We start from the raw sequence: 19,032 nt of genomic DNA on the forward strand, positions 1-19,032 counted from the left end.
TATGTTATCAAAAATCATATTGAATTACATTTTAACTTCTTTTAATTTTGTTTAATAACAATATGTCTTTTATTTTACTGTATTTATATAAATGAGTTATTTGTTTCAGGAGCGTAGCCAGTAGTAGACACTGTTTTCTTAAAACCAATAAAAAAAGATCTAAAAAATATGATTATTGAAGTGAGTTGGTGCAAAAACAAAAACTGCCTTCTAATGGCCTCCTAAAACTAAGTTTTTTATTGTCAGTATTGTCACCATTGGCAATTGAGTCAATTGTTTTAATACTCTATACAAACAGTGTTGTATTATTATGAATGTCAGTGCTTGCTTTATTTTTATAAATAATTTAATGACGGTCATTTTCCCCCGAAAACTCGGAACAGAACCCAATTGGAAAAACCCCATTATTTCTTATTTTCCCGTCAGGATTCCTATTTAGATCCCACACAAAACCTAATTGGGGAAAAATGACAATAATTCTGTTGGAATTTTCCATTTTGGACCCATACAAAACCTATTTGGAGAAAATTCCTTTTTTGGTTCTGATTGGGCCCTTATAAGAATTTCCTTATTAAGCATGCCTCATCGGTATCCAATTAGGTTCAGTTGTATACTCTGGGAGATCCCCAAGTAATTTCTAATCGGGTAAATTTTGGAATAATTTGAACCCTAATGGCCAAATATTTTTCACAAATAGCCAAATACATTTTCTGTACTTAAATTTTTGTTCTATCTGTTACGGTTTTAAAGATGGGTCCTATGACCTGAGACCCAAATTATTTTTTACATCCTGAACACGCTACAAAAATTTCAGCTTAGTATCCCTTTTCGTTTTTAAGTTATCGTGATGATGGACAGACGGGCGACAAACGAAAATAGACAAATTAGTTAATTCTAAGATTATCTTTACCAAAATTTTGTTTGTATCATCAATATTTCTAAGCGTTACAAACTTGGGGTTAAACTTAATATACTCTGATTTATTTAACATATACATGGTATAAAAAGTTTCTTTGCGACAAAAACGAAGGCTAATTTTATATCAGATCCACATTAGGATCTCTTTTATTGAGTAGTTCTTTAAAATCATTATTGACTTAACGACAACAAAATACAACCTCTTATAAGTTTAATTATTCTTTTTCTTACGCCATCACAATTCTAGAACCTTGACATCGCACCTGACAAACTGTTGTATTTAACTTCGAATACAAATATCAATTGTTTTATTTATTTATTTTAATTTGATTAGCGGATTATATTTTATACATGGGGTGATGTCACCCCAATTTTTAATAAGATAGTGTCAAATTTCCATCAAACAGCAGACACAAGGAAATATTATATATAATTATAGTGAAAAATATAGTACACATGTTTAATTTAATTTGGAAAATAAAACAAATAAACTTTCAGACAATAAAAAAACAATACAGCACGCAATGAGAGTAAATGATTCTAAATGATTCACTTCATCATGGATTGCTATTAATAATTATTATGATTGTTAAAGAAGGATCCATTGTTTGTGCGTAAATCACACGCACGCGAAAGTTACAAGTGATTATTTACAATGATACCGTAAGTAATTATTTGTAAATGAGATTTGAATGTGATTCATTGAAATCACGATATGTAGGTAAGTTTACCTCGAAAAAAGGTTTGAATTTGTTTGATTATATAATTATTACGGCATAGATCAAGGAAAAATCGATTGAGAAAGAGATTGATAAAGAAATTACGTCAAATTGATTATAAAATTCTATAATATGACAATATTATTATGTCGATATAATTTATGGTGGGAGCGCAAGTAAAGGATAATCGTATATCACATTTCATATACAAATGCTCACTGAATTGTCTTCCTTGCACGTCCACCATTAACAGCAATAATAAATGCAATGTAAAAGCAAAATTTTGAAAATTCAATTGATCCAATTTTTCAAGCAATATGTATGGTATTGTATTAATGTATGATTTTACTAAATAGGGCATTATTTTCGGCGTAAGACACTTGCGGTTAACATTTTATCAACGTTTGTTCAACGATGCAAATATTTAGTAAAATTCACAAGAACGACTTAGTTTCAACGAATTTTCAGAGACGAATTCGACAGTAAACAAAGATCAATTATCATGCATCGTAAATATTTATTGAATTAGAATTTTAAATTCGTTAATACCTCTGTAAATATTATATTAGTTTATTATTATAAAATTTAGACGAGAAAGTTCAAAATTGCAGTAAAATTCATTATTTCTTTTATCATTATCAGCAAATTTAGTTTTTTGCCCTCTCGAAAATCAGTTAGGTAAGTTACTGATTATTCGAAACAATTTCTTGTCTTGTGGGGATTGTAATCCATTTATTAAGCTCTTAATATCAGTAAAACTGTTACTAAATAATTAATTCGTCGAAAGTTATTAATATAAAAATCATTGAAATGAAATGATACCTATAATTAGATTAATTGGGAGCACGTGTGGCCCTTCCCTTCAGCTTCTTATACAACAATTAAACAAATTTCATAAATTTTTACAATATTTTTTATAAAAAATGAAGTTTTTCAGTTCCTGTATTGTGTGCACACATCGTAATTAATAATTATTTTTTAATGAATTTATACAAATAACCAGTTTACAGATGTTTTTTATTGGATAATCAGTTTTAAAAATTAATTCAGACATGCTTGAGTTGATTAATAAAGAGGAACATTATTTATTGGCGACAACAAATTTATTTATAATATTTTATAAATAATCTTTGTTGCAATACTTGTTTTTTGTAAATAAATTATGGAAAATAAAGTTGTTTTTGTATAAATTTAGAAAAAACTTATGAAAGAAGGAAACTTAGGAGAAGGCGGCATCAAGCCGGAAAGTATTGATTTAATTATATTCGATATTGTGGGTTGTAAAATTTGATAGCATGCAGTTTGGATTGATAAAAATAGAACAATCTTGTGGGTGTCAGTGACATGGAAAGTTGTTTTTAAAACAAAAAGAAAGGAAAAATTGATATCTTGTTTTAATCATTCAATCACTGTGGGTTGTAAAATTTGATCAAGTGCAGCTTGGATTATATAAATAGGTCACTCTTATAAGCTAATGTTAATTTTAAATAGTACAATTTTGTTCAGATCTGATCCATATAATTTAGAACATTAGAAATACCGTCCAAGGATTTATGATTGGACCTAATTATATACTTTAACCGATCACTTTATCTATGAGTATATTTCTCACTACGCGAATAATGACTACTGAACACGTGACGTGAGTTCTGACGGGAAAATTAAGGGTCTGATAGTTTTGCACGGATCGGTTTTAATAGAAGAAATGTCAGAATATTGTGTGCCTTTTGAATACAAAAAAAATAGAGCTTACTTATGTGCAATCACAAGGTCTAAAAATAGCATATGATAGCTGCTAAAAGGTTTCAATAGCATTATAAAGAAAATTTATTATTATAATCGTTATTCTTCACAAAATAAAAAACCACTTTTTGTCGTGGCTTTTCTTCGTTAACTTAATGAATCCCGCGGTAAGGAAAAGTAAAACAAAATTGTTGTTTTCGAGTTCTAACGAAGTTTAAGTTTTAAAGTGTTTCAAAGTTTTAAAATAATTTTGTTCTTTTATCAAAAATAACGTTCTAATAAAAACTTGACTCAATTTTTTTCTCAAAATCATTTCGTCTTTTTCTATACACTATTAGAAGTTTAAAACACCATATATTTCGTGTTTCCTTATTATAAATTCAATTTTTGAGGAACATAAAAATTATTTTATTAATGCATTCATAAAATTTTATGATAATCTTCAAAAACATAGATAATTGATCGCTTCAAGCAAGATAATTTTTCAAATTTGTTACATTGAAATTAATTTGAATTAGCAGCACCTGAAGCTTCTAAATTGCCTAACTATAGATTAATCAATTCAAAAAATACTCTATAATTATAAGATACCAACGAACGAACGAACCAAACCTTTATACGTAAAAATTAGAAGTTATGTAGGTTTCATCTTTATCTAACTCATGCGATTCAATATTAAAAAAGTAACAACTAACTCGTTAAATTTTTATCAGTAAAATTAAATTTATTTATTGTAACATAATTCGATTACGAAGCTATAACCAAGCACGCGGACAAGCCTACTGTAAGTACATTCAAAAATGTGATTGAACTTAGAGATTTAGTAACTATTTTCATGGAGATTTATAGGTAACTAGCTGTGAACTACCCACTTTGCTGGGCAACATTCCCACTTTCACCCCTCCCCCCATATTCCATATCCTTTTCTAGGTTACTATCTATCACCTAACTAAATTTCATCAAAATCCGTTCAGCCGTTTAGGCATGATAGAGCAAAACTCCCAGCAAAAACCATAAAAAAATCACTAACTCAATTCAGTTTTCTGCCTACTTCCTACCCCCTAAGTACGATGACGTGATCATTTTGATCTTATATCCGTTTTTAGGTAACCATCTATTACCTTACTAAATTTCATCAAAATCTGTTCAGCCGTTTAGACGTGAAAGAGCAAAAGTCCCAACAAAAACGACTAAAAATCACTAACTCAATTTAGTTATCTGCCTACTGCCTACCCCCTAAGAACGATGGCGTGATTATTTATAGCCTATGACCATTTCTAGGTTATCATCTATCACCATACCAAATTTCATCAAAATCCGTTCAGCCGTTTAGGCGTGAAAGAGTAACAGACAGACAGACAGACAGACAGAATTACTTTGGCATTTATAATATTAGTATGGATTACATTGGATTTTAAATATTTCAACTTGATATCTCTTTTCGTTTTTGAGTAATCGTCTTTACAGACACATATGCAGACGGACAACCGGAAATTTTATTGATGCTACGAAATTTTGTTCGTAGCATCAATATTTTTAAGCGTTACAAACTTGGGACTAAACTTAGTTTACCTTGATATATTTTCATATATACATGGTATAAAAATGGAAAACAAATCTATTTTTTATTAGAAGTTTAAAACAAATAATATTTCTTAAAGCGCTAATTGTTATAGTGACTATTTTACCAACCAAGAGTTCGAAATTCGAAGCCTAGCCACTGACGTCCATGAGAGCTTTAAGGGTTTAAAGAAGAGTAAGAAGATCTGTGAGGTGCTGTCAAAGAGAAATTCAGAAATTCCAAGAAAATGAAACAGTGTGAGCGAATAATATCAAGAAAATTAACCAAGATGAGCGAATGGTATTTCTATATAATAAAGTTCAAATTTTTCAATCTTTTCTCAACATTTTCATATTACCATAAGCTTCTTATTCAAGTTTCAAGCTATAGTCGTCAAATACTGTACTAGTGATTACTAGAGATAAAAATTCAAATTTATTGTAAAGAAAAGTATCTTTGAAAGCTTTCTTCGACCTTTTAAATTCAATTAAGCAATATTTTTAACGATCATTTTTCAATTATGATCAATAAGAATCAATAAATTTTTATTTTTATGATTGTAATATAAAACTATAAAAGTTTTAAAAATAAAATATGGCGGGATTTTAAAAGTTACTTAACATTATATCAACATTATAGGTAGAAATATGAAACAATAGCTTAACCAGTTTTATTATTTACTACACGCTTCAAACTTTAAGATAAGATAAGAAAAGTAACGTGTTCTTTACGAGTTGTATTGTAAAATAAAGAGAGATAGAAATATATCGTTTGTATCGAATTTGAATTAATTTTATTTTACGTTCAAGAAGTTATAGTCCGAGTACCCATCAGTCATTGAAAAATACATTTCTTGAAACTGATACGTAGTTCTATCACGCGGCTCAGAAAATTTATTTTTTCACACGTTTCAATTTGATGGATATCCGATTTTTATTATTCTTGCAGGAAGAAAATTAGATGTAAATAGTATATTAGGGCCTGGAACAGAAAGTTGGCTTTCCTGGCGTTTATGATACAAAGACCGCGATAAAGCCAAGGTTTTCCTGATGACATTTTACTTCAGAAAGATCGACTTTTGTGGCTTATTAGATTGTTGCTACGGTACCGATTTGAAAAATTCAGGCAATAAAAGTCGTTTTCCTGGAGTTAAATACGGTCGAGAAGTGTTTCGGCCAGTGTTCGTTTTTCGATAACTTAAAAATTACGATATTCTACAACTCTCAAGTTGGCGGTGACCGGAGATTCAGTTTTATTCCGATAAAATGATCTATCGATTTGTTATTCAGTTATCTTCGTAATTGAATAATAATAAAAGAACGAATTTTCCAAATCGAAACTAATCCGGACCATCCAAAAATTTCCAAGCAGCACAAATTATAAACTGGCTATTATAAATTTTGAAAAATGCCAGGCAATTTCTGCAAAATTCTGCAATTACTGCCAGGCAAGTTAATAAAAACTGTAGATTTTTTGATATTTTCTAGATATTTAGTCATACTTCAACCTGAGGATTTTCATTTCAGTCGCTAACCTCCTTAATTGTCAATTTCCCGTACATGGCACATAAAATATCATAGTTTGTTATTTTTCGTCATTTAAAATTCAAAATGAAGGTCCCATATTTGACAGAAGTTATCAAGATGTAAAAATGAACTAAGTGGCTGGTTATCATGAGATAAAAAGTATATTTTATCAAAGGCAATATCTGCAGTTGGGTACTTGGACTAAAATAATCTCTCTCTTCACCTCTCGTATCGACTTGATAGCGTCGTCAATCTGACGAGTCCACTCAACCGGTCAGCTAAGCTAAACAACTACACCATATGAACCTAGTGCTTTGCTTATTATAACTTGATGCACACACATGTACCATGGTTATGGACATGGATATGTTATTAGTATGCTGTGTACATGATCATAACATCCATTTGCACGCATACATACGTAAGCAGCACGTTGAAGACGACTTCATAAAGCCATAAATATATCTTCTATCTTCAATATTATGATGCCTAGCAAGCTAGAGTATAGCTGATGAGGCTTGGTCGTTAGTACTTTTATTATTCAACAAGCAATAAAAATCACTATTAACTTTAAAATTTTATTTCTGTATATATTTTGAAATTTTGTAAACGTACTAAATGTTTCAGGACAGTGGTTTATGGAAGTTAGAAAAACAAAATATCAGTGTATTTCTAGAAAAGTTCAGTAATTCAAGTGCCGTAGCGTTTACCAAGGAAGTTTCCGCGTGTCTTGCACCTTATATTTCTCTTTCTGAAGATATCCCCAGAAACTTGTTATCCATACAGAACTTATTTTGATAAAAGCACATACATCCTCGAGACAGTTCCAAAAAAACATAGAATTTTAAGAATATTTTAAGAGTTTGATGAAAGAAGACACCTTTCTAAAATGATTCGATAAGAATCCCCGGTTAGATAAATTAATTCTAATTTCACGCACGACTAGTATTAAAAAATTAGTAAAGACGTCAAACAATCAATATTGCAGTCATTGCGAGGCTAAAATCTTTAAAGAACAAGTGAAAACAAACAATTGACTGAGTTAATTGTTGAAATACCTTGTATAGAATGTGCTGATATCAGTACTTAGATTATTTTTTTTTATAAATTAGAAGAGTTTTAAATGCCAACACAATTATTGTGCCCTAATTGTTATAATCGTTAAATAACAAGGTTATTGGTATTTTGAAATTTTTCGAAAATATTTTCTAGAATTAGAACCAGAAAATTTTTCAGTTCGAAATTCGTGGTTTTTGAAATTGAGTTCACTAGAGAGCGTATACCTCCAACGATGGTTGTTTCTTTTCTAGTAAAAGGAAAATTTACATGAAACTCTTTGTATTCAATTTTGATTAAAATCATTTCTAAATGGAAATCGTCAATAAATCATTCCCAATTACTTTTAACAAACACGAAGAACTTAGAGACTCTTTTTATTGGATCTTATACAAATACTTATAAAAGAAAAAAAAAATCAAAAATATTTTGATTGATGGTTAAATAAAAATTTTAAATAAAAATATTTAGAAAAAATTATAAATAAAAATTTTTTTAAATAAAAATGTACAAAAAAAAAATGAAATAATTAGTCTTTCAACACAAAAACTTGTGAACAGATAAATTAAAGTGAAGCAAGCCTATTATTTATCCATTTTTGTTATGAATTTGAACAATATTTGATCTAAATTAAAGAGTGTTTAAGGTAGTTTACTCGCATTTCATAAAAATGTGTACCAAATACCTTTTAAAAGACAAGCAATTAATTGTTAGTAACAGACTAATAGAAAATAAAATTTCTCCCCGAATTATATATAAACATACAAAAAAATTGGTAATATTGTATAGTTTATACAAATGTAATAGGTTTTTGGCTTCGATTCTAACTTACTTATACAAGTTATTGAGAAAATGGCAATCCAAAGTGCCCCATTTGTCGATTCAATTTCGTTTTCAATTCGAGAAAAGGCTGGAATGTATATTAGTTTTGACTAGAAGATAAAATGTACTTGCTTTCCACGAGTGTAATATATACCGAAATTCGTTTTCAGTTTTTTGAAAAACAGTTATGATATTAACGGTTCTGCTTTGATTACTGAATCAATTCTTTAAAAGAACAACGATCATTGTGAGAGTTAAAAGGCGACACAGAAAGGTTGAAAAAAGTAACGGATTTTCTTCGATTTAGAAATTTACGCCAATAAAAAGTAAAATAACAGCAGATAATCCTCCTCAACCCTCTTAACTAAATCCATTTGTTCACTGTGAAACTGAAACAGTGAAATTCGAAAATTATATGCTATATATTTTTACATCCAATTATTTCGAGTAAACTACCTTAACGATAGAGTATTTAAAAGTATTTCACTTCATCACCTAGCCGACAAAAAATTATAATCAAGAACCAATCAAGAACGAAGTATACATTCTTAAGAATTCATATACAAGGTTTTTAAAAGGTCAAATCTAATATAATATGAAAATTTGTTGGTTTATAGTTGGTTTAATTTCTGATGAAAAAGGTTGAATTTTATTTTCTCATAAACCTACAATTAATTAATTTATTTTTGGAACCAAAACAATATATATGTGACTGTGTATATTTTAATTTTTATCAAGATATCATTGAAAATGATATATTAATATATTATCAAAATTGTTATTAGCAGCTTGATACACGTGGTAAATATCACAAGGTTTTGTGTACATCAAGTACAGGAATTATATCAAATTTTAATGATATCCCAAAGTAACGTTACTTAAAAATTAATTTTTTTAAAGAACTGATATGTTTTTGATATTAGAATAGGGCTTTTCATTTTAAAATCACGATTCACATTTGTTTCGTACTAAATGATTTATAACCAATGTGATAAAAGTCCTACTAGTCCTCCAATAGTCCTACTTATTGCTGTCAGTACGAAAAAATAAACTCTGCACTTGCGCTTATGACATGATGAAAAGGCCTATTGTCGTGATTGGTTAAACGTACCTCTAATCGTCCAATTTACAATTTCTACTGTGGTTTCCATGGTTATTTATACGGCAAGTTCAAATAGGGCTTTTCATTAACAAAATGGTTCTACTTTGTTTCGGACTGTTTTCAATCAAGTAAAGACATATCTTATATTTTCTATCCTTGTCAAAAAGCGCTGCTTGAAAAAGATAAAATATATTTAACTTTCTTTGGTTGAATAGTTTTTTAACTGTCCGAAACAAAAGCAAATCGATGAAAAGGTCTGTATGTAACTCAATATAATGAGTTTTTAAATTTTGAGACAACAAATGGATTTAATTTTGCAATTGTCGATTATTTCGAATCTTCGAAATGGTGTGGCTTGTAGCAATCACTCCAAATCTTTTTGATGTCATTTCAAATGTAAAAAATTTGAAAAGAACTTTCTTGCATGATGAATTTAGTTTCTATTTTCCTTTTTAAAAGTGAACTTTCAAATGTATTCACCTTATTAAAAATATATAGTTTAATAAAAATTAATATCTATACATACATTATTGATAATTTTTAAAGTTTCAATGGCTACTCTTAATAATAACAGCCTGTATATTTATATGGTCAATAATTTTAATATAAATAATAAATTTAAATAAATATAGTTTAATATTAATTAATTAATTTGTTTTATAAACAGTAAATTGTTTAATTACTAATAATCGAATCAATTCAAAATATATAAACTAATTAGTTCATTTTATGTTAATAATTATTTCATATTTGGTCAAATGAGTTTGAAAACATAGTGAGTGATGCATAAGATTTTTTGCTTATGCCTACTCAGGGAAGAGATACATGAGCGTTGAAATTGACGAATGTTGATTCACCTGTCTGTAAGGAATCCACTTTTGTCCTTTTCAATGCTTCCTTATACTCTCCATATATTTATAATATCAGGTGTATATTAAATTTAGTCCCAAAATTTGAAACAGTAAGAAATATTCATAGAAATAAAATACTGATATAGATGTTTATGAAATTAGCCAGTTAGCTCATATTTTAGTTTGTCTGTCTCCAAATACTGATATTTCTTAAGCGAGTTTAAGCACATTTAGAGTATTTCAATTATTTGCTCAGTTAGTCGTTTGCTTAACTTTAAAAAGAAAACAGCAATGGTCTATGGAATAACTAGTTTATTAAAAGAGTGGCCTATTATTTATTAGACAGTTCATTCATAAACTTGAACAATATTATTGTAAATTACTATGGTTTCTTAAAATGTATATACTTATGAAATGAATGTTGAAACTCAATTTAAGGCCTGTCGTTGTGATACTACCGATTATTACATGGTAAAATGATTTTCCCAACTGTCACTCAAAAAATACATCTTAGATCGAGATTCGAACCACAAACCTTTCGCTATTCGTTTGTATGTTTTATCAATTAAGCTATGTCTATAAGATACAAATAGCTTAAACACGTGTCCATTCTTTAATTCTATATCATGTACACCAAAGAGGAAATGAAATTTTTGAGAATCAAAAATATTATATTTTAAATTATAGAAATAAATATTGGTTAAAAAGATCGTGTCTAAAAATGGACGGATAATAAAATTAAATTTTATATAAGATTTCAGCATATATGGTCGGTCGGCCGGTCATTAATTTAAATTCAACACTGAATTCGATTAAAAAATCGTCTACTATGGTAAGTAATATTAAATATAGTTCATTTGTTGTTTGATTATATAAATCTAACGGATTATATACAAAAATTTACTGTTCTTTTATATTATACAAACAGGAAAATGGTGTTTCTTATTACACCAAACAAAAATGTAATATAATCAAATATCTATATTTTAAATTTGTTTTAAAACTGTTTATGAATTAAATAATGTTTGGATTGAAAGAATTGAAAACCGATGACTTAGAAAATGTATTTTATTATACCGTTCAGAAAAATATAAAAAGTGGAAACAGTGGTTTTACAAATAAAATTTTCTTTTTGAATTAAAAATATGATAGTTTCAATAACTTTTTGCGTCTTTTGAAAATCATATATTACAACTATGACTTTCAAGAAAAGATTTAAATTTTATTAAATACTCCTGTGGGGTAAGGACTATTTATCCTACTCATTTTAGGTGGGATAAATATAATTTATTACCATACCCATTTTGATTACTATACTTGCATTTTCAATCAATCAAATTGGCCATAATTACTGTCAAACAAGTTACTGTAACCTTTTTTAATTATCTATTTTTTTCAACAACTCATGACAAATTTTAAATTGCAATTACAGTTTGTTTTCGCATTTAAGTGGCGTAGATAAAGTTTTGTACGATATACGTGTGAAAACGCATTATTAACGTTGTTTAGACAAACTGTTTTTGAAAGATTGTTCTCAATTACAATTGCGTGTATTAATGGTGGAAACGCAAGGAAGACATTACAATAAGTATTTTTATATACATTGTGATATACAAGTATCCTTTACATGCGCTCCCACCATCATCATGGGAGGTATGAATTATCTATATGAATTTTTATTAATATAGATTACCCGTAAATGCACATTTTTACAGAATGAAATAAAGTTCTGACAGGATATTAAGAAAAACTGTATCCTTAAGAATTGCATAATTTAAAATTTGTTGCCGAAAGCTTGAACTTTTTGTTTGAAATGAACCAGTTGATAAAAAGTGGCGTATTTTAAATTATGGTTTAGCAATTTTTTTATAGAATTTGTTCAAAAACAAATTAAATAAAAGAAATACCTCAGGTTAGGTTAGGTTATATTGACTGCTCAAGAAGTACACACATTTTGGCCAAAGAGCCCATTGTGATGCGTTGGAAATACTGATTTCGTTGGAAAATTTCATTTATCAGCTCCCCTATTGAATATATGTGCAGCTGTGTGTACGTTTTGTACATGTATACATACAATGTATAAGTATTATATACAATTACACGTCATAAATGATATACGTTTATAGAAACGTGTTGACTATAATGGACATTCTATTATTTACCAAACTTTTTCAATTTTGGATATATTGTAAGTTTCAATATTAGGATTTCAAATATGGATACTCAACAATTTTTATTACAAATAAAGGATTTATTTCTAGTTTTAAAAACTCTTCAACAAATTATTTATCTAATTACAAGGCGGATTAAAATAAAGGTACCATATCATAACACGCACAAAGATGAATCCTAATTATTAATAATTACGTTTTAATATTTTATTTTTAGTTACAAAAATAGAAATAAAATATTTCCAAAATAAAAAAACACAGACTGCTCTAGTATTAAACATAAAAACTATAATTCTTATTTTTTCAAAAAGGTACAAAAAGCTAGTTAGTCTGAAGGTATATGTTAATGGTGTACCTACGAAGGATAACCACCTGTACACCTGCAGTTCTTCACAATGGCTTTGAAGAAGAGAGAATTGTATAAATGTATACACTATACATGCACCCTCGTTTTTTTTTTTAAATTCAATATGTTCCACTTGTTTAAACAACATGTTTCGTGTGTTGATATGAAAAAGTTTTGTACAACTTCACAAAACTATATCTTGTGTGTATGTTTGCTCAATCCCTATATATTCGCTCCGTGCGTGAGTTTCGTTTTCATGGTAACGATACACTACTTTAATTATAGAATTGTATGGATGCATATATAATTGTATGGATTGCATTTAAGATTTACATTGAAAATTTAATATTTTTGTCTCACAAATTTAAATAAATAATTATGATAATTTATATTTGAAAAATAAAATTTGTGCAATTTGATTTCTTATTTTCACAATTTTTAATGCATTAAGTTTAATTAATTCGTGTTTTTCATTAATTTTAATTTGACAATTCTATAACATTAACATGCAAAGAACTGCAAATTAGTCATAACAGCCCCCTTTAACGCTTTTCACTGGAAGCGCTGGCATCGATTTTATTGTCCCTACCATGACTACGCACACAACGAATAGGTACGCAATAAAATATATTAAACATAAATGTGTATGCTAAAAGTTGTATAAATCCAAGGTAAAGACGAATGATAATATGTTTTTTCTGTGTGTAAAATAGGGCAGCTGCAAGATTCAAAAAGATTATTCGAGCGATAATTGATAAATGTCTGCAGAAACTCCGATGTTTTATTTTGTACAGTTTTTTATCATTTTCTTGGCAAGTCCATGATTATCGTATCGCTAGATTTTTTCCCCTTGTACTGAAGACGATTTCAGTGTAGTTTCAGACAAGAACGATTATCGTTCGAACGACAGCGTTTCCTTTGGATATGAAAGTTTGACTGTCTGCAGACCTTAATTTCCAAAGAAATGGTATTTGTCTAAATACACATCAAGGCTATGGGTCTTACAAAAATCATCTAAGAAAAAAAGTTCTTGACAAAAATGAAGTTTTAGGTCATTTTATGAAGCAATATATTTTCCTTATCACTATTAAGTCGGCGTTAAGATAGCGATTTGACATTTTTAAATATAGATACAAGGTTTTATATTACTAACTTTATACATTTATTAGTTATTAAAAAATATCATATCAAAGATATTATTTTCATACACAAATATTTTATAAAATATTTGTATATTGAAACTATAGTCGTACAGAGTCACCACATTCTTAAAAGTAATTCGAGCATAAGAATTAGCACCAAGAACTGAGAAGTGAAAGAAAATTAAACATAATTATTAAGGTTTATGTATCAACATTCCATCCATCAAATTAAATTTGTTTAAATATATTACCAATCAAATTTTAATTATATCTGGAATTCGTTTAATACAACTTCAATTATGATGTGATTGATTAACACCTCTTATTGTGACATATTCATCGTACCAAATGACATAATACACACTTGGGATGCTCAGTGGACAGCTTGCGAAAAGGTTAGGAAGCTTAAAGTTAAAGAAAATTTCGGAAAGCTTAGTATTCAACGCCGAGAATTTTAACTGTTTGTTTCCTCCTTTTTTTGACTCTTCCAGTAGCCCTCTTTGGTTCGAATAAGCTTAAATTTGATATGAACTAAAAGGCAGAAAATTGGTATGCATATTAAGTCAGTGTGAGTGCCAAGGAAGTGCCTTCTATGACACTCACACTGACTTCACTACACTCACAGTGGGAAGCTAGGAAGTATCCCAGCTAGCATAGACAGTGCTAGCTGGGGAGTACACTGCATAGGCAGTGTTTTTTGGTTGTGTCGAATTACCGGTTCTTCTTTCCTACCTTAAAGGAGCCTCAGTAATGAAGCTCAGTTACTCCCCAGTTTTTGGAACTATGTTATTTATCGCTCGTTATCATTCTGATTTGTTGGTGTGCTGAGGGGGTTAAACCAAAAAAGTGGAACAAAAAATGTAGCACCGTTTCCTAGGAAACGAATACTTTTTTCAATCAATAAAACGGAACATAATATATATAATAATAATTAAAACTGTACAATTAACTATTTACTAAGGGATTCTAATCTTTGAAAAGTTCTTATTACTGTTTATAGATGGGTTTTTAGATTTAATTTGTAAAACATGATTCAATTTATGATTTGTTTATATTTTTATCACAATAATTAATAACAAAACTCTATTTTCATAACTTGATAAACGAAAACTTGAAAAAAAAATATTAAAAACAATTTTATTACCATTTTTTCATTGTGCTGGTTAAGAATACATAATTTATAACGAAAGGGACATAGGTTCTACCAGGTTTCCCATGACACCTTTCATTCTTTTTTTTCTGAATGCATCCAGTTTAAGAAAAGTATATGAAATTTGGCGAATTTTAATTTTTGCTATAATAAAATTATATCACGTACAAATACGACATTTTTCATAAAACATACATTATGTAAATGGGAAAAAATTTCTATAAAACTATTTAAAGAGCTAAAAAAAAAAAATAGAACGTATAGACCAGTTTGACAATAGCCAAGAAATAAAATGTTTTTTAAAACCGCCTTTTTATTATTCATATAAAACTTTCTCTACATATAAAAATCCTAAGATTTAATAAAATAATAATATTTTAATATTTATCAAATAAAATCTACATTTTTTTAATATTTTTATATATGTTGTTACTTATAATATTGTGCTGAACAATATAAATTTTTTACAAATTTTGCAAAAAATATCTATTCTATTTTTCTAGTAATTAATCATTGTTATGGCTAATTAAGTAATTATTAATTATATACGGAAATTAATATATAAAAAAATTTATTGTGACAACACCGTTCACTTGAAACGATCGCCAATTGGACCTAAAAATATTGCATATTATATTATTTATGGAAAGGTATATTTTTTCTGCTGAAGAATATACTTCATATCGAAGGAAATGTTAGTTATTTCCATGATTTCGAGGCAACAAAGATCTTAAAAAGTCATCCTAACTTGCTTTAAAATGTGGATTTTGGAGACGTATGTTGAGTGTTTCTTGGAAAGATAAAATATCCCACGAAGAGGTGCTAACTAGAGTTGGTGTTAAAAGAGAGCAAATAAAGACTTTGAAAATACGGCAACTGCAGTTTGTGGGTCATGTGATATAAGCCAACAGTCTTTAAAGCAGTGTTTGCCAAAGTGCCTACGAGAATGGTAAGGCTAATTAGTATAGGATAAATATAATCTTATAAGACTTTCTATCGGGTTTATCAGGTTATCGGATAGCGAGTTTCTTCGCAAAAGTCTGTTGAGCTTCTTCACATGGCCTATGATCAATTGCAGCGATAGTTCATGATTTACAAAATCTGTTGAACAGGCCAAATCTGCTTAAGTTTGGGCTCGGCAACTTTATAATTGTCCTATCTGCCTAAAATAGATTAAAATCTTCTTTTTTCTTATTCTAAAAAGACAATAATTGACTCTCCGATACAGTCGGTCTTTGGTTTCACACTCAACATACATTTCCGGGACTATCAACATTTCGGTTTACAAACTTCAAAAAAATGAAACTGAATTTGTTGTGGGTCGAAAAGTCAATCGTGTTGGAGGGTCAATTATCGCCTTTTTAGAATATGAAAAAAAGAAGGCAGATTTATTCATTTTAATCTGACGGAAAATTAAAAGATTCCCCGAGCCTGGAACTTAAAAACGCACATCTCTCAATAGCACCCTTGCTATAGGTTCTGGACTACCTAAACCCTACGGTACGCACAAATGATTTACTTGCAAATAAATCCAAAACATGAACGTGGAACTGTTATCGGAGGAAATATGCATTTTTCATTATTTCATGACATCGATTATACGAATGAGTTTCCTTAAAATCACGTTTTCTTAGAAATATTCTAAAATCTATGCTTCATCAATAAATACTAATTTTCTAGCCAATAATTTGGATTATTCAAATACTTTTATGCAAAATTATGGTTAAAATTTTCCTGTAGGTAAAACATTTGTAAGCGGAATTCGTTTTGTATTAAATCTGTTGAAATTAAGCGGTCTTTCGTCGATTTTATTTTTTTCTTCTTGATTATGTTTATCAAAATTGTCAACAGGCACGTTTTTCAGCGGTTTGTCTGCTTGATTTGCTTGCAAATTTTTATTAATAAGAAAGATTATCCATGCGATATAAATAGTAAATTTCTTAAATGATTTCTTTTAAATCGTATTTTTCTAAATCAATATTTTCTAAGCCAGATAAGGCTCATCTTCTTTAGTTGATTTTCATAAAACTTGAAAATGCAATTCCTGATATTCGGAAAATCATGAATTATTGAGAATCACTTAAAATAATTTTTATCAAGAAAAATGAGTTAAAGTAACAATAAAGAACTTTTTACTTAAGCGCAGTTTCAAACTGCGCTTAGCCATAACAACAAATCCACCTACAATTTAAAATCTCTACTATATAGGTAAGTTATATCCACAAAAATAAATATTTCGTTCTTGTTACCTTTGATATCTGGAAAAGCGCACGTGGATGACGTAGTTTTCCTTTAGTCATCTTGATAAACTATAGTTTTTCACACATGTTTCACACAAAAAAACAAATTTTTTCGCACAAAAATCCAATGGTTTTTCTTGTGTAGTATAAAAAAAATGTAAACAACACCACTTTTAAAAACTTAAGCGCACACACTCAATAGTATACAAATGTTGGTTGTAGTTACAAGAAACTCGCAAGAGCGAACGGACACCTGTACAGGTGAACGGCACTACACTAGCGACACTACACGGTACGTTTTACTATTAACATGGCGGTATTATTATGGCGGCCATTACACATTTTATAATAATGGAAATTATTTTTTTGAAAAAATTATATCAAAACTTTCAATTTAATTTATCATTCGTACAAAATTTTTCAAATATTTTTCGATGAAAATTCATGAAAATTAATTTTTTTCGAATGTATATTAATTGTTTTTTTTTATTATCGATTTAAAATCAGTTAAATCGATCTAACATTCACGGGAGACTTATTTCAAATGAGTAGATGGTTCTTCCATTTGTATATTTTTTATTTTTGGGGGGAATAAGCGGAGCATAACAATAATCTGACGAAGGAAGCTTCATGTTTGTAGTAAAAAAAAATATTAATTTTTATATAATACTAAGGTCTCATTATTATTATAATAATGTTATTAAAAGGCATTATTAATGCGTATAATCAGGTGTATCTTGTGTTTTTTTTGTTGTTGTTATGATGCGTAGACCCTCATATCGTATCTAGCATTGACATCACCGCAATAAAGTTCTGACATCATAGAAAAATGTATGTCCCTTTAAATATTACGTAATTCGTTTTTTTTATCATAAAAAAAAGTTTGCTTTATTTAATTTAATCTTTTTTTTTGTACTGTTGATTATTTTTGATTAATTGACCTAATTAATTTTATTGAAGTGAAATTGTTTCAAATGATATATTAGAATAAAAAAAGAAAATTTTTTTTACAGCCTCGTTAATCGAGATGAAAAGCGGATTGGATTTTGGATTTTGGACTGGAGTTTTTTTAAAAAATTTATTTCAAATAAAATAAAGCATTGCAAAAACAGTAATGAATGTATGTATTTAAGTAAGACTGTAGCAGTTTATTGTGATGTTATTAGAAGTATATACAAGCAAACAATATCAATTTTGATTGATTGGTAAAGAGCGGTGTGAATGAAAAGCCGTGCGGTTGAAAAGCGTTTCGGTTACTGCACGTTTCTGATTATCGATTGCTCCGATTAACTTGTTGCTAATCAAAATTAAAATTCAATGATTTCAGGGTAGTTATAATTCATTAAAAGCGAGCAAAAAATTTTATTTCACATTTGTAAAATCAAAATTTTTTCTTGACCGAAAGAAATTATTTATTTTCACTTTTGAGTAGGTACTCTTTTTCTCTTAGCTTTCTTCATCTTCAAAGGGTCACAAGTGCTGGAAATTTGACACTCCCATAAACGACTTTCTTGGTATACTAACCCGAAATTTGGATTGAAACTCTAATTTGGACGTCTCTCGTATCAGAATTTTGAATTCCTCCAAAAAAAAACAACATTTTTATCCTAGTTCGACAATTCTTCATCAGGTTTACTTCGAAAAATAACGATTTAATGATTCGTTTTTCCTTTATTATGCAAATT

The 19,032-nt window shown here is 28.6% G+C and overlaps 1 protein-coding gene across 1 annotated transcript in view; it reads right to left on the reverse strand.

Annotated features, from left to right (window-relative positions):
- The window catches only part of LOC123298602, an 87,909-nt gene extending 70,483 nt beyond the window's left edge, over positions 1 to 17,426 (reverse strand). The window contains exon 1 of the mRNA XM_044880671.1: positions 17,357 to 17,426. Coding sequence (XP_044736606.1) covers positions 17,357 to 17,407 — 51 coding nt within the window. The 5' untranslated portion in view covers positions 17,408 to 17,426. The remainder of the gene's footprint in view (positions 1 to 17,356) is intronic.
- Between the last annotated feature and the right edge of the window lie 1,606 nt (positions 17,427 to 19,032).

The sequence above is a fragment of the Chrysoperla carnea genome, chromosome 1, assembly GCF_905475395.1.
Source record: "Chrysoperla carnea chromosome 1, inChrCarn1.1, whole genome shotgun sequence".
NCBI lineage: Eukaryota > Metazoa > Arthropoda > Insecta > Neuroptera > Chrysopidae > Chrysoperla > Chrysoperla carnea.